The sequence below is a fragment of the Salvia splendens genome, unplaced genomic scaffold, assembly GCF_004379255.2.
Source record: "Salvia splendens isolate huo1 unplaced genomic scaffold, SspV2 ctg528, whole genome shotgun sequence".
Classification (NCBI taxonomy): domain Eukaryota; kingdom Viridiplantae; phylum Streptophyta; class Magnoliopsida; order Lamiales; family Lamiaceae; genus Salvia; species Salvia splendens.
In genome coordinates this window covers 1-21,503 of record NW_024599184.1, presented here as the reverse complement: position 1 = coordinate 21,503, position 21,503 = coordinate 1, and the positions used below count along the sequence as shown (strand labels likewise).

At 36.0% G+C, this 21,503-nt stretch overlaps 3 protein-coding genes and 1 long non-coding RNA gene across 5 annotated transcripts; all 4 read right to left on the bottom strand.

Annotated features, from left to right (window-relative positions):
* Nucleotides 1-366: 366 nt before the first annotated feature.
* Nucleotides 367-2,248, bottom strand: LOC121790483. The gene is made up of 5 exons (XM_042188681.1): nucleotides 2,179-2,248; nucleotides 1,657-1,835; nucleotides 1,203-1,277; nucleotides 890-941; nucleotides 367-722 (listed from the first exon to the last, which is right to left on the bottom strand). Exons 2-5 carry the CDS (start codon nucleotides 1,768-1,770, stop codon nucleotides 625-627), a joined length of 339 nt encoding a protein of 112 aa, XP_042044615.1. The 5' UTR covers nucleotides 1,771-1,835; nucleotides 2,179-2,248; the 3' UTR covers nucleotides 367-624.
* A 5,874-nt stretch (nucleotides 2,249-8,122) lies between these two features.
* LOC121790485 lies at nucleotides 8,123-10,319 on the bottom strand. The gene is made up of 6 exons (XM_042188683.1): nucleotides 10,083-10,319; nucleotides 9,577-9,749; nucleotides 9,386-9,466; nucleotides 8,860-8,931; nucleotides 8,565-8,616; nucleotides 8,123-8,399 (listed from the first exon to the last, which is right to left on the bottom strand). Exons 1-6 carry the CDS (start codon nucleotides 10,228-10,230, stop codon nucleotides 8,299-8,301), a joined length of 627 nt encoding a protein of 208 aa, XP_042044617.1. The 5' UTR covers nucleotides 10,231-10,319; the 3' UTR covers nucleotides 8,123-8,298.
* A 1,627-nt stretch (nucleotides 10,320-11,946) lies between these two features.
* LOC121790486 (E3 ubiquitin-protein ligase RNF170-like) lies at nucleotides 11,947-14,378 on the bottom strand. The gene is made up of 5 exons (XM_042188684.1): nucleotides 14,080-14,378; nucleotides 13,369-13,541; nucleotides 12,780-12,851; nucleotides 12,472-12,523; nucleotides 11,947-12,300 (listed from the first exon to the last, which is right to left on the bottom strand). Exons 1-5 carry the CDS (start codon nucleotides 14,276-14,278, stop codon nucleotides 12,293-12,295), a joined length of 504 nt encoding a protein of 167 aa, XP_042044618.1. The 5' UTR covers nucleotides 14,279-14,378; the 3' UTR covers nucleotides 11,947-12,292.
* A 6,292-nt stretch (nucleotides 14,379-20,670) lies between these two features.
* On the bottom strand, nucleotides 20,671-21,498 carry LOC121790488. Of its 2 annotated transcripts, XR_006048285.1 has the most exons (3): nucleotides 21,407-21,498; nucleotides 21,104-21,155; nucleotides 20,671-20,957 (listed from the first exon to the last, which is right to left on the bottom strand). It is a non-coding gene; the product is annotated as an uncharacterized LOC121790488 (long non-coding RNA). The 2 variants fall into 2 exon arrangements; XR_006048284.1 differs by having other exon boundaries at nucleotides 20,671-21,155.
* Between the last annotated feature and the right edge of the window lie 5 nt (nucleotides 21,499-21,503).

Below are 21,503 nucleotides of genomic sequence, written 5' to 3'. Positions count from 1 at the left end.
TCCTAATTGAACACATGAAAATAAAAAACGAGACTCCTAATTGCATACAAAAGGGACACTATAATTGTGTCGATATAGGTCTGTTTAGTGTCCTAGTTTTGTCAAGAAAATTCTTTTCAACTCAAAATATAGTTTTAAAATTTACACATTGTAACTTGTTATATCAAGTCAAGCAAATCAAACAATACATAATAAAAAAAAAACTCTCATCCATGTGTCGAATTAGTTGAATTTGTGTAACAAAGTGAAATGGAGTATTAGTGCCGTTTCTTGATAGACCATCCCATTCAATATAATTCAAAAGATTTTTCCAAAAAAGGGAACACTAGTTCATTTACACAACAAAAATATGCGAGGAACCGAGTATAGTGGTGAATGGTTATGAGCTAATAAAATATTTCGAATTAATTGCAAGTATATAGTGTGAAATAGTTGAGTAACTTACAACTAACTAAACTAACCCATATCACACTATCAATTAAGAAGCTGCAAACAGTCTAAATTGATCAATACAGATGAAAGGAAAGATCAAGAGAGCTTCAATGAAGTAGCTAGAGCTTGCTCAAAAACACATTTTCCTGTCCATTATCGATCTCCATTCTATTCCGCCAAATGCCTCAATTTCTATCTCCTTAGTCGCCTATCCATCCAAATATTCAACCAAATAAAAAGTGCAAACAGGGCACATCTCAGCGTTTGAACTACTCGGAATTCAGTCCCTTCTGTCAAACAAATGAAGCTGTAAGTAGCCAAACAACCAACACGCAGCTTACCTAAAACTATACTACAAGACTATAACAAAGTTGATGCTTCATGCTTTTCGCATAGGAAACAAAGAAACAAGAATCATAATGATATACAGTGCAAACTGAAGCGAAGAGGAACATACCAGTCGGCCAAAAACGGAAGTCATATATTGCGTAGGCAGTTTGTATCAGCAGCTGCAAACAAGGATTAGAAGGAAAGCAAATGAATTAGCAAAAAAAAATTTCTTTGTAGTGATACTGAAACTAGTTAGAGGGGCGAAACACTATCAAACTTTGCAGATATTGTGCTTTTAAATTCTCACAAATGCATGACTGCATTTTAGTAGATATTTGAACACTCGTGCACTAAGACTTATACACCGGCATAGATCATGAATTGTAAATGCGCGTAACATTGAGTTAGAGGAGAAAAAAAGGTCATAGAGACGAACTTACATAAGATAACTGCATATTGTCAAATATCAAGTAGTACAAGATTCCTTTCATGCACTGGAGCAGATCAACCTGTTTCTGCATAATAAATTGAAACACAGAACGTAGTTAAATTTTGCCAAATTGTCTTGAAATAGCAGGAAAGAATCAGATCAAAGTTGAACTAGTAGAAATATATACTCCATATAACTGGAATCACAGGGAATGATACAGCAGTTGAGAAACTAGAGTTGTAGAATTTGTATGAATGAGAGAAAACCAAGGCACATCCTCACACATCACATACAATTCAATTCAATTCAATGGAGTTTCAGATTAGTAGCACTATAACAGTTAGAACTAATTAGATTCGAATATATAATATTTCATATAGTGAACAATTGTGTTATATGTATGAGAGACTAAAAAATAAAAAATAATTATAGGAACATGCCACGAAGAAGCAAAACCACCCGACCTTATGTTCACGATTAAATAGCAGGATCTCTCCGAGGACCTCAGCAACTTCTTTTCCTGGCTGAATCATTAGAGGTGAATGGGGAACAAGATTATATACCTGGGATTCACACATAACCCTAGGACACTTGAACTTTCGGAAATCATCAATGAGTCTCGAAAATCGAAGAACGCAGGTGCCTGTAATCACATAAGTAGGTGTTGTTGAGGATAAATGATGATATTCAAGCAATACAAATAAAACACAAGAAGCACAATTGGGTAAAACAGAGTCAACACAAAATTATCACAACAGCACCCTTCAAGTAGCTCAATCATGTACTATGATTTCTTCATCTAGATTCTTGATTGAGAGCAACTTGGCCAAGAAACACATAAAACCTAATTCAATTCCTCCCACATTTAACTCAACTGCTTATCTTATTTTAGAAACTAAAACCCTAAAAATTTAAAATTCCAATTTCTTCATTTAAAGTTGAAGCAGAAAAAAAAGAAAGGCTGAGAGAGAGAGGGAGAGACTTGCCGCAAAGCCAATGGCCACAGTTAGTCCGGCATGGAAAGTGGAAGTCATGATAGCAGAGGTCGCAGCGCGAATGTTCGGCGGCTTATCCTTGGTATATTGTAAGCCCAAATTCTTGCGGTTTCTGAACCAACCCAACATCGTTCCGTTTCAACAATTTCTCAGGCTGTTTTTGTGAATATTTCCCATCTTTCGATCATGATTTTTTCAGTATATATGTATTGTATTGATGATCATATATTCTGCCATGGCAGAAGCAGAACGCTGGTGAACCTTTCTGTTGAAGTACGAAAATACCCTTCCGTACACATTAACGAAAATACCCCTACTCTATTTTGTTTCTTCCTACTAAGATCAATATTATTAAATACGGCATTTGTAAATGTGCATATTTATTTTGGGGGAAAGAGAGTCAAATATTATACGAATTAAATCACCTATAAATTCTATTTTGTCTATATTTCTTACATTTTTTGCAACAAATATCCATAACGCGTGAGTGGAATAACAATGATTTAATTCTAATTTGTCTTTCTTTCCTACATTTTGCAACAAATATCGATAACGTGTGTAAGTGGAATAACAATAATGACATATTAAGATAAAATGTTCCATACTAGTAATTTATTGTTTTTGAGGGAAAATCACAAGGAATTATTTTTATAATGCTTGACAGAAAAGAATAATTATAAAAGTATAACTCTTTTTATGGTCCTAACTTTAAATATAAAACTATTTTCATAAAAAAACTGATTTTATATGTATATAACTAAATGAAATCGATTTCATAAAAATAAGAGTAAAGGCCAAAATTGGTCCTGAACATATAGCCATTTTACGATTTTGGTCCTAAACATTATCTTTTGGATTTTTTGGTCCTGCACATATGGACATTTGATCATTTTGGTCCTCCGTCAATATTTCCGTTAAAAACTAACGGTCAACATTATCTTTTGGATTTTTTGGTCCTGCACATATGGACATTTGATCATTTTGGTCCTGCACATATGGAATTTTGATCATTTTGGTCCTCCGTCAACATTTTCGTTAAAAACTAACGGTCAACGGCCGATTTTTGACTAAAACAATGGGTTGGGTCGGTCGTGTTTGGGTCGGGTTTGGGTTACACGTTAAGAAAAAAAAATATTTTCTTAAAATCTAAGCATAATATTTTCGTTAAAATCTAAGGATAATATTCTTAAAAAATTAATTAATATTTTTTAATTAATAAAATTAAAGTATAGTATTTTTTAATTAATTTTTTCATGAATTTGAAGAAAATATTATGCTTAGATTTTATTAAAAATAATTTTTTAATTATTTAATTTTATTATATAGATTTAATATTAATATACTTTAATTTTATTATTTTGATTAAAAAATGATTATTTTAATTTGGTAATTTTTTATTTTATTGTGTAATATCATGTTTAAATCGTATAATAACATCATGTTTTAGTCGTTATAAATATTTTTAATCAACAAAAATAACTAAAAATTAAAGTTTTATAATTTTTTAATTAATAAAAAATAATTTTTTTTTCTTAACGTGTAACCCAAACCCGACCCAAACACGACCCGACCCAACCATTGTTTTAGCCAAAAATCGGCCGTTGACCGTTAGTTTTTAACGAAAATGTTGACGGAGGACCAAAATGATCAAAATTCCATATGTGCAGGACCAAAATGATCAAATATCCATATGTGCAGGACCAAAAAATCCAAAAGATAATGTTGACCGTTAGTTTTTAACGAAAATGTTGACGGGGGACCAAAATGATCAAATTTCCATATGTGCAGGACCAAAATGATCAAATGTCCATATGTGCAGGACCAAAAAATCCAAAAAATAATGTTTAGGACCAAAATCGTAAAATGGCTATATGTTCAGGACCAATTTTGGCCTTTACTCTAAAAATAATTGTGAAACCAGAAAATTGGCCCACACCGTTTCACAATTTGAACTAGAATTGGAACCACCGTTTCACAATTCAAAATTGAAGCCGTCTACTCTATTGTCAACCCAGTTATGGTTCATGCTTTGTGAAAACCAGACCGGTTCCAAAACCTATACAATTTTCTTTTCTATTGCTTGAACTATTTACACATTTTTAGGGGCAACATTCAAATTTTTTATTACGTGTAACAGGCTCTCTTTGTGGTATGGAAATCTCACTATCAAACATAAATAATGGGAAATTAAAATAGAGGAAGTTTCGTTTTTGGCTTCCATGTTTCAATTAATAACTAGTACTGATGTTTTCCACTTGTAGGAAATTGCTAATTAGGCTTATATACTTAGAGCATTCTAAACCCCGGTCCGGATTCAGGCCTCAAGTCCCCTCCACGTTATCATTCCCCTAAATTTGAGTCACAGGCCACAACTGCTCTAACCTGCAAGCCTCATCCCGGGCAACAACTATTAAATTGCACTATTCACAACTCCAGCCTATATTACTTGTATAAATTGAAAACGTTGAGGAATTATAACACGAGAAATTCATTTTTAATACAAAAACAATAAATTATAAACTAAAAAAATATTAAAAATTAGAATATTAAAACAAGTGTAAAAAAATAAAAAAATTTAAAAAAAAAGTGCAAAAAATCTCGTCCATCTCCCTCTCCATCTTCTTCCTCTCCTCCACCCTCTTCTTTCTCTTCCAAATGCATAAAAATTCAGAACTTAGGGCACAGAAGCGGCCCGAACCCTCTCCAACCGGAAGCTCCATCGCCCGCCAGGCCGGACCCCGGGCGCATCCTTGGGTCGCGACTGAGTCCCCGGGACCGGCCTGGGCCGCAAATTCGTCACCTCCATCGTGCGTGGCCGCGGGCCGAGACCCAGGTGCCGTCCGACCCATGGCGTTAAGGATGCTCTTAGCTCCCCATCTAAAGGTTGTCTCATTAATTTCATCATTGAATAAATTCAAGAAAAAAAATACAATGTTGAAAATTAAAGGATGATGTTATACTTACAAAAAATCAAATGAAAAATCATTTAATAAATGTGATTGATTTTGTCCAATCTAATTTTTTAATAATCACGCAACTAAAAATGTCTTTATTTTTAATATACGATGAAAAGAATAAGAAGACAATGCGTAGCGAATCTCTTTAGACCATCTCTAAGGGTACACTAAACCCTAAAATGGGATAGGTATTTAGGCCATTGATGCACTTTTTATTAGCACTATAAATATCTGCAAGTATACACAGTAGGAATAGTATAACTAAAGGTCAGTACCGGATATCGATCACGGGGAAAACAATCACAGACTGGCTACCCTCTACTAAAACTCAATTACTATTTGAAAAACCGAAAGATTTGAAGATTTTTGAAAATAAAGAAAAGTTTAAAAGCAATAAACAACTAATTGCAAATAAATCACGGAGATAAAAGTATAGAGATAAGGGAATTCCAGGGATGTGCGTTCACAGTTATGGTTATACAAATTCCAACTACAATACCCTAGCACAGTTCTTACTTTTATAGAACGAGTCATCTAGTTTATGCTTATGCGATGCAAACGTTGGTTACAAACATTAGGGTTGTCAATCCTAAATATGTAACTCCTAAAAGCTCTTAAGACCCTTAAAAAGTCCTCACTCTCAATTAACAGTGTCATTTTAAATGAAGCTAATTGTAGTGTCTATTAAGTGGATCTAACTCGGCAACCTCCTCTCACGATTATGTAGCAAGTTATATTAATTCATCACAGAATGTGTCACTCAAACGTGAAGCATTATCCAACAACTTAAGGAAGAAACAAAGTAAGAACAAACAGATATTAAATAGAAAAATGAATTGTATAACCAAAGTCGTTACTAATACATCCCTAGAATCCTATGAATTTAGTTATACATGATAGAATAATCTAAAAACATAGATTGAAGGAAAAATAATTGGAACATAAAACTAAAGCAAATAAAACCCAAATGTTGAATCCGTGTAGCTTTGATGTTCTTGAATCCTTCTCCAACTCCTTGCACAATGAAGTACTCTAACTTTTAATCTCTAGAAAATATGTTGCAAAAAGAGGATCTCTAATGATGAAGCTTGAGGGGGTATTTATAGGGGAAAATCGTCCCTTCTCAAATAAGGAAAATGGTTGCAAAATATGGTAAATCTTGGAGATAAAATTAGCGCAAATCTCCTCGCAGCTCTTCTGTGGCGGACCGCCGCACCTTGGCCAGCGGTCGCCACCCATTGATCCGAAGCTTCTGACTCTTAGGTGGCGGTCGTCAAGCATTGCCCAGCGGTCGCTGGGCGTGTCTTCATTCTATGCACCAATTTTCCGAAACGGACCGCTACAGATATGACAGTCGCTAAGCGCCGGCGGTCGCCGGCAGGGTTACGGCGGTCGCTGGTCGCTCCCAGAAACTCCAGATTTCCTACTTCGCGTTTTGATTCCCTTTTTAGGCTCAAATATGCACATTTCTCACAAAACATGTCAAAATACCAGAATATATAAAATACGCAAATAATGGATATGTTATGCAACTTTGACATTCAAAACAGACCAAACAATGGCCTTAAAGCCGTGCAAAATCCGGGTGTATTCAACCATCCACATACCTGTCTCAATACCGTCACATCCCTTAACTATTCATGGGTCCCACTGCACTTTTTACCCCATCTATTAACTTAGAGACTGCACCTGCAACCCTCCATCTCTTAACCATCTCTTCCCTTAACTATTCATTCAATTTCATTTTTTATTTTTATTTCCAACAAATTCAATTAATATTTCATTGAAATATTAAATTAATACTAATAATAGAGTGTTTGAGTGAGAATAGAGAGTTTTTTTTATGGTGGATAATTTGTGGGAATGATTTGATATTTATAGAAGTGATTGGGGAATATTGCAAAAAACGGCTATAAACGGCTAGTATTTTTGGGGGAATTTTTTTCAATTTTTTTGGAATTTTTTAAAAAAATAAAAAAATATATTTTTCAACAGATATAAACGACGTCCACTCGCGAGCCGGCGAGTGGGCGTCACGACCGCACGGGAGCTCACCAACATGCTCTCGGCGGAGGGATACGGGACGAGACGGAGCGGCTGCATCGCTGGCTCGATGTTGTCTCGTCTCGCCGAGACGAGACCGAGCTGGCAACGAGCCAGCGCTGCGGTTGCCCTTAGCTCTAATAGTACTCAAAAACCAATTAAACTTTTGGTTTTTGAGAAAAAAAATACCTATATTTAGGTTTACACTAAACCTAAATCTAAAATTTTTCAAATTTTGTGAGTAAAAAGGGCATAATATAGTGAATACTCTTTTAAGTTTGAGTTTACTGTAAATAGTTAGAGTAAATCATATTTGATGTCACATTTATACTAAAATGAGTTTGAGTTTAGTGTAAATGGTTGGAGATATTGTTTCTGGTGACGAAAATACGAGAGATATCCACAAGTGTTAATAGTGGGAGAACCAAGAATTTTCGTTTATTGGCCTCCTTGTCAATCCTAGCTTTATGTTGTGATAAATAACAAGGAAATGGAATTCCTCAATGTTTTGTTATTCAAATTGTGTTTTATCTACTCTTATTTTGATTAATTTTATACTCCACTTGTGTCTTAATAATTCACATGATTTAAGTGTTAAGATACTTCCGATTTTTACAGGGGCCTACTTTGCTAAGGCTTTTTATATTATCACAACAATAACGTCCCCAATAAGAGCATATTGGCGTTACACAATGATAATATATGAAAAAACCGTTAAATTATAAATTAAATTACAAGTATAAAGTGTGAAATGGTTAAGTAACTAACTAACTAAACTAGCCCATGATCATATCCAAAAACTGTATGCGTATGTTTTTCATCCTTCATTAGCATAGCACACCATTTCACAAAAACATGGTTCGACCAATCATATTCTATTGCATTTTATAAATTGATGAGATCTAAATTGCGAGTAACTTATAATTCATGCATTATTGAAGAAGATAGGCTATTGCATTTGATATTGATGAAATCAGTGACTAAAAAGGTCCAAATGATGAGTTGCAGCCAGACAAAGAAAATCACGATCCACAACAAGCATTTGAATTTTCACAAAAACACATTTTCCTACAACGAAATCCATTATTGATCTCCATTCTCGATCTCCATTCTATTGAGGCAAACGATCCCGCAACCATCGCCTATTCATCCAAATAGTAAGTAGAAGCAGAGCACATCTCAGCATGTAAGCTAGTCGGAATTCAATCCCTTCTGTCAAACAAATTAAGCTGTAAGTAGCCAAACAACCAACTTGCTCGCTTACACTAAACTATACAAGAGTCGAATAAAGTTGATGCTTCATCCTTTTCGCATAGGAAACAAAGAAACAAGAACCATAATACGATACGGTCTAAACTGAATCTAAGAGGAGCATACCATTTGGCCACAAACGGAGGTCATATATTGTGTGGACAATGTGCATCAGCAGCTGCAAACAAGGATTAGAAGGAAAGTAAATGCATTAGCAAAAGGATCAAAAACATTCTCTTTTTAGTGATACACTGATACTGTAACAGGTTAGAGGGGCGAAACACTATCAAAATTTGCAGATAGGTATTTGAACAGTATTTTATACCACACACTAACACTGATATACCGGCATAGATCATGAATTGTAAATGTGCATGACAATGAGTCAGAGAAGAAAATATGCTCATGGAAATGAACTTACAGTAATAAACCGTATTGTGCTAAATATAGTATCCATCACTACATCCACGCGATCAATCAGATCTCCATATTTCTGCAGAATAAATTGAACCCAGAAATTAGTTTAACTGTTGCCAAAAAATGTATTGAAATAGCAGGAAAGAGGCATATCAAAATTCACTTCAAGGAGGCCTTAATTATGAATGATTGAAAACCAAGCCACATGCTCATACACCACATTAACATACAACTCACTTTCATATGCAAGAGAGAAAACCATTGGACAGAAAGAGACACAGACATAAGACAAGTAAACTTCCGAAAGCACGTAAAATGGCAATGAGACTTGTATTAGCAGATAACAGATTAGATTATGTATAACAGTTAGCAATGAAATTTTCGTTCAATTTGGATAACATGTCAAGACATGGCATACACTCAAGAATGTTCTTGTCTTTCCTATTCTCAATTCTCTGTAAAAGCAGCATATGCCAATATTTACTAACCAAAAGAACTTGAAATAACTATAGCTTCAGCAAAGAACATACCGTGAAGAAGCTAAACCCAACCTTGTGTTGGCGATCATGTTGCTTCATCCCTCCGAGTAACTCACCAACCTCTCTTCCTAGCTGAATCAGTATAGGTGAATGGGGAACAAGTCTATATATCAATGGTTGAAACTTGAAATAATTAAAGTTGCAGCAAAAGAACATGCCACGAAGAAGCTAAACCACCTGACCTCGTTTTCACGATTATATTGCTCAATCTCCCGGAGGATTTCACTAACTTCTCTTCCAGGCTGAATCATTACTGGTGTATAGGGAACAAGATTATATATCCAGGATTCACACATAGGGCACTTGCACAGTTGGAAATTTGCCATGAACTTCGAAAATCGAACAAGACAGCTGCCTGTAATCAATAAGTAGGTGTCGTTGAGGATGAAATGATGACAGTTAAGCAATACAATAAACCAATTATAAAGGAAAACATAAGATGTGCAAAACAGAGTCTCCTAAAGCTATCACAACATCATGCTTTTCATGTTTTCCTGATCAAACATATCCAATCCAGCAATATGCATATCATTTCCTCCCACATTCAACTGCTTAACTTTGTTTAGACAAAGGCAACAACCAAACCGAAACCCTAAACTTTGAAATTCCAATTTCTTCATTTAAAGTTAAAATTGAAAACAAAAGGAGTGAAAGAAAGGAATGCAGAGAGAGAGAGAGAGAGACTTTCCGCAAAACCAATGGCCGCAGTTAGTGCGGCATGGAACGTGGAAATCATCGAAGCAAATTGGGCAGCAGTCATCTTCCGGCGGCCTATCCTTTCTGTATCCTCCTCCGGCCAAATTCTTGCCTTTTCCGAACCAACTCAGCATCTTCATCTCTTCCGTTTGATCAATTTCTTAGGCTGTTGATTATATTTGTCGATTGTAAATTTTCAATAATTGATCACAATGCTATTTTCAGTGTATACTCCCAGCAGTCTGACCGCCATGACAGAACTAGTTGGAGCTTTCTGTGGATGTACGAAAATACCCTTGCACATTTCCACAATACCTCGTTTCCGTACATAATTCTTGGAAATTACATATACCAAAAATTATTTTAAATTTTATTTTTAAATTATTATACGAAAATACCCCTACGCGTTACTCACATTGGCTACTCACATTGGCTGATGCCTGATGGCCGTAATATATCTTCATGATTATTAAAATTCTATAATTGGTAATTAGTGTATGTATTTAGATTCACTTATAAATGAAATAATTTACAAAATATACTCTATTTAACATACAATATTAACAGCCTTAATTTTAAAATTTATTTTTTAATTATTAATTAATTTATAAAATTATACATAGCGATTATTTCATTAAAAAACGTGAAATGAAAATGTGACGGTATTTATAGAGTACAAAAATTACAAATACCAATAACTATCATTAATAAAATTCTTGAAGATTACATATACCAAAAATTATACTGTATAGTTTTTAGATTTAAATAATAAATAAATTGTTTATAATAATTAGAGGTATGTGGTTTGAACTGGATCGACGATTAACTATCAGTTCGAAATGAAAGTGACCTGCATAGATCAGCCATTACTATGATCACAGTTCATATCGATCGGTTATGGTTCAAAGCATTTTGGAACTGAAAGTGACCTGCATAGATCAGCCATTACTGTGATCACAGTTCATATCGATCGGTTATGGTTCAAAGCATTTTGGAACTGAAAGGTAAGTTAACCTACAATTTTAACATTTAATTAGCCGTTCAAATATTTTTTTAATAAAAAATTATTTTGAAATTTAAATATATATAAATAATCTTATTTATAAAAATCAATTTCTAAAATAAAATAAAATTAATTTCTAAATTATCCATATTTAAATTTGGTCTTGTGAAAATAGAAGCATATTTGAAAAAAGAAGAATGAATACTTCCTCCAATCCACTCAAAATTGTCACATTTTTTTAATAGGATGAAGTTGTTGAGTGTGATTAAGTAGAGTGAAAAAAAAGTGATTGAATATTTCATGAGGAAAGAGAAGAGATAAATGTAGTTTCAAATATAAAAAATTGGTATTTTGAACAAAATAAACTAAATAAGAAAGATAATCATCTTGAATGGGACGGATGGAGTATATTCTTAAATTTTTTGTTCTTTTTCAATACAAATTCTTATTCATCTTTTACCTTTTCTTTGTTTTACAATTTCTTTTTTCATTTTACTTTATAAAAGTTTGACATGTATATTTAGATTTGGGGGAAAATTTTGTATGATTTAAAAGTAAAAATACTTTAGCATTTAAATTCTTATAATTTTTCATACTAATTAAAGTGGACTTTTGTGAGTGAGGGTCAAATTTGTAACAAAATCATAAATCACAAATTATAGTGTACATAATTTCCTCCAAATACAAATAAATGGGGCAATTCAGAATAATACTATCGAAGTTATAATATAGTTATTGAGATTTTTTCACAATTCGCCATATATTTAGCTCTAACTCTATCTTTGTGTGGTTATGAATTCATGAACTACTCCTAAACAACATCATTTGAAATGGTTGAGTAACTAACAACTAGTTAAACTAATCCATGATCATATCAATCAAGAAGCTGTATGTAAACAGTCGAAACTGATCAATACAGATAAAAAGAAAGATCAAGAGAGCCTCAATAAAGTAGCTAGAGCTTTTGTTAATTGTATATGGTTTTCATTCTCCATCAGCATAGCAAGACATTTCACAAAAACATAGATAGCATCCTTCTGGAAATCTTGCTCAAAAACACATTTTCCAGCAACAGAATCCATTATCGATCTCCATTCTATCCCGCCAAATGCCTCAAATATTCCCGTATACGACGCCTATACATGAAAACAGTACCAAATACAAGCAGAGCACATCTCACCATTTGACATAGTCGGAATTCAATCCCCTGTCAAACAAATTAAGCTGTAAGTAGCCAAACTACCAACTTGCTCTTCAAACATGTAGCTTACGCTAAACTATACAAGAGTCAGATAAAGTTGATGCTTCATGCTTTAGCATAGGAAACAAAGAAACAAGAACAATAATACGATACAATCTAACCCAAAGAGGTACATACCATTTGGCCACAAACGGAAGTCATATACTGCGTCAGCATATTGTATCAGCGTCTGTACACAAGGATTAGAAGGAAAGCAAATGCATTAGCAAAAAACAGTTTCTTTGTATTCATACATTATCAAACTTTGCAGATTCATGCCTGCATTTCAGTATATTTTTGAACAGTATATACTGCTATTGTATCTATAATTGTATACTATTTCGGAAGTCGTGCACTGACACTTATATACCAGCATAGATCATGAATTGTAAATGCGCGTAACAATGAGTTAGAGAAGCAAAATAAGCTCATAGAGACGAACTTACATAAACAGACGGCAAATTGTCAAGCATAAAATCTGGCATTCCTCTCATGCTCTGTAGCAGATCTACCTCTTTCTGCAGAATAAATTGAAACAAAGAACGTAGTTAACTTTGGCCAATTTTTGTCTTGAAATAGCAGGAACGAAGCAGATCAAAGTTGACTTCACGGAGGCCCCAAACCAATAGATATATATATATATAACTTGAGTCACAGGAAATGATACAACAGTTTAGAAACTAGAGTTCTAGAATCTGTATGAATGAGAGAAAACCAAGGCACATCCTCATACATCACATACAATTCAATTCAGTGCAGTTTCATACGCAAGAAAGAAAACTGTTGGACAGAAGTAGCTCTTCCTAAAGTAAAAGTGACAGCAACATAAGACAAAGAAACTTACAAATGCATGTAAAATGGCAATGATTCTTCTATTAGCAGATAATCAGATCAGCAACACTATAACAATAAGCTTTGGATATATACATCTTGAAGAAACATGTCATATTGTGAACAATTGTCTTGTATGAGAGACTAAACAGAAGCACTGAAATAATTAAATGAACATGCCATGAAGAAGCAAAACCAGCCGACCTTATGTTCACGATTAAATTGCAGGATCTCTCCGAGGACCTCAGCAACTCCTCTTCCTGGTTGAGTCAGTACAGGTGAATGGGGAACAAGATTATATACCTGGGATTCACACTTAGAGCACTTGAACTTTCGGAAATCATCCATGAGTATCGAAAATTGAAGAACGCAGGTGCCTGCAAAAGGGCAAATATCTCATGTTATAATAAGTCCATAAGTAGGTTTTCTTGTGGATGTAATGCTGGCATTTAAGTAAACAATAAACCAAGTGGAAAGTAAGAAGCACACATTGTGCAAAACAGTCTCACAACAGCATGTTTCAGTTTCAACTAGCTCAATCTTGTATGATCTATCATTATTCTCCATACTGATTCAGGATTGACAGCAATTTGGCCAAGGAACACATAAAACCTAATTCATTTCCTCTCACATTCAACTCAACTGCTAAACCCTAAAATTTAAAATTCCAATTTCACATTGTGCAAAACAGAGTCTCACAAAAGTTATCACAACAGCATGTTTCAAGTAGCTCATCTTGTTCTTAATTGACAGCAAATTGACGTAGAAACACATAAAACCTAATTCATTGCCTCCCACATTCAACTCAACTGCTAAACCCTAAACATTAAAATTCCAATTTCTTCAATTCAAGTAAATTAGAAGCAGAAAAAAAGGAAGGAGGAAAGAAACGAAGAGAGAGAGGGAGAGACTTGCCGCAAAGCCAATGGCCACAGTTAGTCCGGCATGGAAAGTGGAAGTCATTAAAGCAGAGGTCGCAGCGCGAATGTTCCGGCGGCATATCCTTGGTATATCTCAAATTCTTGCGGTTTCTGAACCAACCCAGCATCATTGCCGTCTCTTCTCTTCCGTTTGAACAATTTCTCAGGCTGTTAAAGTTGTGTATATTTTGCATTTATTGATCATGCTTTTTTCAGTATATACGAATTGAGATGATCATCTATCCTGCCATGGCAGAACGACTCCAACCTTTCTGTTGATGTACGAAAATACCCCTACGCATTTCCGGAAATACCTGTTATGTACGAAAGTACCCCTACCCTATTTTCTTACTCACATGAATCCATTGTCTTCTATTCAAATTTACATATTTCCATTTTTGGAAAACTATTGAAATATTTAATTCTATTTTGTCTTTCTTTCTTACGTTTTGCAACAAATATACATAACAAATATTTAATTGCTCTATTTGCTACATAGTACTCCCTCCGTCCCACACTACTTGCACTTATTTTCTTTTTGGGCGTCACAAGTTACTTGCACTCTTTCCATTTTTAGTAAAAAATTTCACCTACAGCCGTAATTTTTGACTTTCCTATACACTCATTCCTTAATCTCCGTGCCGAAAAGGAAATGGGCGAGTAGCCCGAGACGGAGGGAGTATATGGTTTGAAATACAGTCTTAACTATTTACACATTTTTAGGGGCAAAGCTCAAAATTTGTATTGCCTGTAAAGAGGCTCCTCTTTATGGTATGGAAATCTCACTATCAAACATAAATAATGGGAAAAAGTTATCGTGAGAGTAAAAGTAGAGGAAGTTTCGTTTTTAGCTTCTGTGTTTCATTTAATTCTATGTTCTCCACTTTAGGAAATAAAGGTTGTCTCATCTCATCATCTACCTGAGTATGATATTGTTATGAGGATTGGGGCAAAACTGCACAATCAGTTCAGTTCGGTTACCAATATACTGTTCGGCGATTAGGGACCGATATGCTGTTCAGTGATCTGACGAACTGCAATCATGCTCGGTGATTGGTCGAGTTTGTAGTCGTGCTCAGGGATTAACCGAGCTCAATGTTCGGTGTTGAGCTCGGTGCTCAGTGCTCGGTGTTGGTGCTCGGTGTTGGCCGAACTTAAACGAGTTCGGAGTTGACAGTTGTTATTAACTGATGCACGTCGTCGGATGCGACTAGTTAGTTAGCTTTAAATGAAAGCCGTTAGGTTTGAACTAGTTGTTAGATAAGTGTTAGTTAAATAGAGCCGAGCTGTGGAAAAAAGAAAAAGAATTTTTTTCATCCAAGAGTTTTGTAATCTTCCACACAAATAAAACACAAGATTTCCATTGACTCTCCAAGAATTGTTTTTTTTTTGCTTATTCATTTTCATATCAAGTATTCGTTCTTCTGGTTCCGGAATCGATCTCGTTGTGATAACAAGATTGAGTCGCGTATCTGATAGCATTACAAATTGGCGCCGTCTGTGGGAATCGAAGAAGGACGACGAATTCAACAATGTCTACCGCAAAGTTCGACGTTGAGAAATTCACCGGCGAAAATGATTTCGGCCTGTGGAGATTGAAGATGAGAGCTGTTCTGATGCAGCAAGGCGTCTGGGATTATGTGAAATCCAAGACGGACAAGAAAGAGATTCAAGGGATGGATGCGGCGAAATGTCAAGAACTGGAATACAAGGCGTATAGCTCGATTGTCTTGTGCCTCAGCGATAGAGTCTTGAGGGAGGTTCAGAAAGAGGATGATGCCGCGGGAGTGTGGGAGAAATTGGAGAAAATATATATGGAGAAGTCAATCTCCAATAGGTTGCATCTCAAGCAAAGATTGTTCAACTTTAGATTTTCTGACTCCAAGAATCTGGCGGATCAGCTGGAAGATTTTCGAAAGTATATAGATGATCTTGAGGGTGTGGATGATCCCATGAAAGATGAGGATAAAGCTTTGATGTTATTGAATGCTCTGCCTCAGAGTTTTGAGCAATTCAAAGACTCAATACTTCTTGGAAGGGATTCGAAAGTGACTTTGGAGGAGGTATTTTCTGCATTAAAGCTGAAGGCAATGCAGAAATGTGTCAGCAAGCCAATCGATCAAGCTGCTGAAAGCCTCAATGTGAAGGCAACTTCAAAGAAACAATTCAAATTCAAGAAACCCCCATCTGACAAGTGGAAGCCAAGATCATCTAAGGAAGGAGATCAAAAGGAATCTAGAAGCTGCTTCTGGTGTAAGAAACCAGGACACATCAAGCAAAATTGTTTTGCTTGGAAGAAAAAGCAATCTGAAAATCACAAAGGAGATGGTACAGCAGCTATCACTGAGGAAATTGAAGAGGCAAGAGCTCTCAATGTGGTGGAGGATAGCCCATTATCAAGGCTATGGATCATGGACTCAGGCTGCAGTTTCCATATGTCCTCCAATCTCGACTGGTTCCAAGATTTAAAGGAATCTGAAGGCTCGGTGTTGCTGGGAGATGACCATGTGTGTGATGTAAGGGGTGTTGGGAGCATATGTTTGAGGATGGACAATGGAATTTTCAGAACTCTCACTGATGTGAGATACATCCCATCCATTAAAAGGAATCTTATATCCTTGGGTCTTCTTGAGAAGAATGGCTACGAATTGACTCTCTTTGGTGGAGAGATGCTTGTCAAAAGGGATGGCCAAATGATCATGAAGGCTGTCAGAAACAATGTGCTCTATTATCTGAAAGCTGAGGCAGTTGCTGGAACAGCTAACAACACACAAAAGACCATCAATTGGCATGCTAGGCTGGGCCATGTGGGGGACACTGGGCTGATGCAGCTGGTAAAGCAAGGCATTATTCAGATGGCTGATTCAGAGATACAAAGAGCCATTGGATCGTGTGAAGAATGCATTCTTGGCAAAAACAAGAAGCTGCCATATGGAGTGGGCAAACATAACTCAACACAACCTCTCCAATATGTTCACAGTGACATATGGGGCCCTGCACCAGTAAATAGCATTGGAGGAGGCAGGTATTTCTTATCATTTGTTGATGATTTTTCAAGAAAGGTTTGGATAATGATCATGAAAGAAAAGTCAGAGACCTTCAAGAAATTTCAGGAGTGGTGTACTGCAGTTGAGCTAGAAAAGGGGAAGCCTTTGAGATGCCTAAGAACTGACAATGGGCTGGAATTTTTGTCCCATGAGTTTGATGAGTTTTGCAAGAGAAAAGGAATTAAAAGGCATAGAACGGTGCCTCACAACCCACAACAAAATGGGGTCGCCGAGAGAATAAATAGAACCATTCTTGAAAGGGTAAGATGCATGTTGATAGCATCTGGAATGTCAAAACCATTTTGGGCAGAAGCAGCCTCCACAGCTGTTGTTTTAATCAACAAATGCCCCTCTGCTGCCATTGAAAATCAGACTCCGGATAGTAGATGGTATGGATCTTATGGAGACTATTCAAAATTAAGACCATTTGGGTGTAGAGCATATGCTCACATCAAACAAGGAAAGCTGGAACCAAGGGCTCTCAGATGTGTGATGATAGGCTATCAGGTTGGAGTTAAAGGTTACAGATTATGGTGCTGTGAGGAAGGGAATAAGAAGGTTGTCATCAGTAGGGATGTTATTTTCAGGGAATCTGAAATGCCTTTCTTCATGAAGCAAGTTCAGACTGTTGAGTTTGAGGTGGAGGGTCAGAGGGAATCCTCATCTGATGCTGTAAGAAGTCCACCAGATACTGTGAGAAATTCACAAGAAACCAGTGTTGGTGGATCCTCTGAACATGAAAGTAACATCAAGACTCCACAGAGACTGGTTGCAAGAGACAGAACCAGAAGAAGGATCAAGCTCCCTTCCAGATTTCAGGATTTTGATATGATGCACTATGCACTGGCCATAGCTGAGGAGATGGACTATCATGAGCCTTCAAATTACAAGGAAGCAATAAGGAGTCCGGAGAAGGATCAGTGGCTATTAGCCATGCAGGAGGAGATTGATAGCTTGTACAAAAATCACACATGGATTTGGTGTTGAGGCCAACTGATCAGAAAACAGTTGGTTGTAAATGGATTTTTAAGAAGAAAATTGAGGCCTTCAACAACAATCAAATCAGATTTAAAGCCAGGTTGGTGGCCAAAGGCTTTACACAAAAGGAGGGAGTAGATTATAATGAAATATTCTCCCCTGTGGTAAAGCATAGCTCCATCAGGATTCTACTTGCCATTGTTGCTCAGAGAAATTGGGAATTGCAGCAACTCGATGTCAAAACAGCCTTTCTTCATGGAGAGCTCGAAGAGAAAATTTACATGGAGCAGCCTCCTGGTTTTGTCCAACCAGGAAATGAAGGAAAGGTGTGTTTGCTGAAAAGAAGCTTGTATGGTCTAAAACAAAGTTCAAGACAGTGGTATCTCAGGTTCAATGAGTTCATGCATAAGATCGGTTTTGAGAAGTCTTTGTATGATCATTGTGTCTTCATCAAGAGAAGAGGTGGAGTTGCTGTGGCATATCTACTATTGTATGTAGATGATATGCTGATCTCTGCAGAGCATAAGGAAGAGGTGGAGTTAGTGAAAGGTGATCTGAAATCTGAATTTGATATGAAGGATCTTGGAGATGCAAAGAAGATCCTTGGAATGGAGATCATAAGGGATAGAGACAAGAAAAGGATATGGCTAACTCAGAAAGATTACATCAGGAATGTGATCAAGAAATTTCAGATGGATAAAAGCAAACCAGTGAGTGTGCCCCTGAGCCAGCAGTTTAAGCTCAGTGTAAATCAGTGCCCTAAAGATGATAGTCAGAGAAGAGAGATGGATAAAATCCCATATGCAAACATAGTGGGAAGCATCATGTACACCATGGTGTGTACAAGGCCAGACATCAGCCAAGCCATAAGTGTTGTGAGCAGATACATGGCAGATCCAGGTATGGAGCATTGGCATGCTTTAAAATGGATACTAAGGTATCTGAATGGTACTCAGGATTATGGCATACTGTTTGATGGAAGTAAGAATTTTGATGCACAGCCTCTATTGGGATATTGTGATTCTGATTTTGCTACTAACATTGACACAAGGAAGTCCCAATCCGGCTATGTTTTCTGCATGTATGGAGCTGCTGTAAGTTGGAAGTCGAGTTTGCAATCTGTGGTGGCACTCTCAACAACTGAGGCAGAATATATTTCCATGGCTGAGGCCGTAAAGGAGAGCATGTGGCTGAAAGGAATCTGCTCGGATTTTGGAGTTGATCAAGGAGCTGTGACTGTATTATGTGATTCAAATAGTGCCATATGTTTGTCAAAACATCAGACATTCCATGAGAGGAGCAAGCATGTGGATGTTAAGCTTCATTTTGTGAGGGATGAAGTTGAAATGGGCTCAGTGAAGATTGAAAAGGTAGCTACTGAGCACAATGCAGCTGATATGCTAACAAAGGTGTTGCCCGGACTTAAGTTGAAGTATTGCATGGATTTGGTGAATCTGATTCAGCTGGAGTGATTGTGGAAGATGGATGAAATCTATGGATTGTCCAGTTATGTCCCAAGGTGGAGATTTGTTATGAGGATTGGGGCAAAACTGCACAATCAGTTCAGTTCGGTTACCAATATACTGTTCGGCGATTAGGGACCGATATGCTGTTCAGTGATCTGACGAACTGCAATCATGCTCGGTGATTGGTCGAGTTTGTAGTCGTGCTCAGGGATTAACCGAGCTCAATGTTCGGTGTTGAGCTCGGTGCTCAGTGCTCGGTGTTGGTGCTCGGTGTTGGCCGAACTTAAACGAGTTCGGAGTTGACAGTTGTTATTAACTGATGCACGTCGTCGGATGCGACTAGTTAGTTAGCTTTAAATGAAATTTCCATTGACTCTCCAAGAATTGTTTTTTTTTTGCTTATTCATTTTCATATCAAGTATTCGTTCTTCTGGTTCCGGAATCGATCTCGTTGTGATAACAAGATTGAGTCGCGTATCTGATAGCATTACAGATATTTATCAAGAAAGTGGAATTCCTCAATGCTTTGTTATTCAAATGGTGTTTCATCATCTACTCTTATTTTGATTAATTTTCATATTCTACTTGTGTCTTTTACTAATTCACATGATTTAATCCTAAAAAGGATATAAATGTTGAGATACTTTTGATTTTTATAGGGGAATTATTTGGTATGGCTTTTTTTATCACAACAACAATAATATCACAAATATCAGCCCATCCGCGTTACAAAACGATAATACGTGAGTAAACCGCTAAATTATTAGTTAAATTACAGCTAAATTATTAGTTAAATTACAGCTAAATTATTAGTAAATGGTTATGATTCTTGTGAACTACTACAACAAAAATTCAAATTAATTGCAATTATGAAGTGTGAAACGGTTAACTATCAACCAACCAACTAAACTAGCTCATGATCATATCCAAAAAGTGTATGTGATGATAACTAAATCATATTTTATTGCACACCATTCAGAAAAAAAAAACATGGCATCCTTATGGAAAGCTTACACAATTTCAACAAATCATATTTTATTGCATTTGATATATTGATGATAACTAAATTAAGAGTAACTTAAAATTCATGTATTATAGAGAAGATAAGTCTACTGCATTAGATATATTGATGAAATCAACTAAAAAAAGCTCCAAATGAGGAGTTGCAGTTGGACAAGAAAGACAGAAAACCACTATCCACATGAAGCATTTGAATGTTCACAAAAACACATTTTCCTGCAACAGAATCCATTGTCGATCTCCATTCTATTCCGCCAAATGCATCAAATTCTATCCCCATATATGTCGTATAATCATCCAAATCAAACCAAGTACAACAATAGCACATCTCAGCGTTTGACACAGTCGGAATGCCATCCCTTCTGTAAAAAAATTAAGTTGCAAGTAGCCAAACAACGAACTTGCTCTTTCAACATGTAGCTTTTATTAAACTACAAAAGACTAAAATAAAGCTGAAACGAAGAACCATAATACAATGCAGTCTAAACTGAAATGAAGAGGAACATACCATTTGGCCACAAGCGGAAGTCAATTATTATGTTGACAAATTGTTTCAGCACCTGCAAACAAGGATTAGAAGGAAAGCTAAAGGATCAAAAAACATTTTCTTCGTAGTGATACTGGAACATGTTAGAGGGGCGAAACGCTATCAAAATTTGCAGATTTTTTGCTTTTAAAATCTCATTTTAAACTGCTATTGAATGCATACTGTTTTGGCACTCGTGCACTAACACTGATATACTGACATAGATCATGAATTGTAAATATGCATAACCATGAGTTTAGAGAAGCAAAATAGAAATGGACTTACAAAACTAAACCATAATAGACAAACTAGAGCTTTTGTCACGCCCTCGATCAGATCTCCATATTTCTGCAGAATAAATTGAAACACAGAAATTAGTTTA

Coding starts and splice junctions, on each gene's coding strand:
- LOC121790483 (XM_042188681.1), bottom strand. CDS start 1,770: ATGTGTGAATCCCAGGTATATAATCTTGTTCCCCATTCACCTCTAATG. Junction 942..1,202: donor ACAATATGCAGTTATCTTAT/GTAAGTTCGTCT, acceptor CCTTGTTTGCAG/CTGCTGATACAAACTGCCTA. Junction 723..889: donor CTTCCGTTTTTGGCCGACTG/GTATGTTCCTCT, acceptor TTTGTTTGACAG/AAGGGACTGAATTCCGAGTA.
- LOC121790485 (XM_042188683.1), bottom strand. CDS start 10,230: ATGAAGATGCTGAGTTGGTTCGGAAAAGGCAAGAATTTGGCCGGAGGA. Junction 9,467..9,576: donor AATATAATCGTGAAAACGAG/GTCAGGTGGTTT, acceptor ATACTGATTCAG/CTAGGAAGAGAGGTTGGTGA. Junction 8,932..9,385: donor TTGGGTTTAGCTTCTTCACG/GTATGTTCTTTG, acceptor TTTATTCTGCAG/AAATATGGAGATCTGATTGA.
- LOC121790486 (XM_042188684.1), bottom strand. CDS start 14,278: ATGCAAAATATACACAACTTTAACAGCCTGAGAAATTGTTCAAACGGA. Junction 13,542..14,079: donor CTGTGGCCATTGGCTTTGCG/GCAAGTCTCTCC, acceptor GCCCTTTTGCAG/GCACCTGCGTTCTTCAATTT. Junction 12,852..13,368: donor AATTTAATCGTGAACATAAG/GTCGGCTGGTTT, acceptor TTTATTCTGCAG/AAAGAGGTAGATCTGCTACA.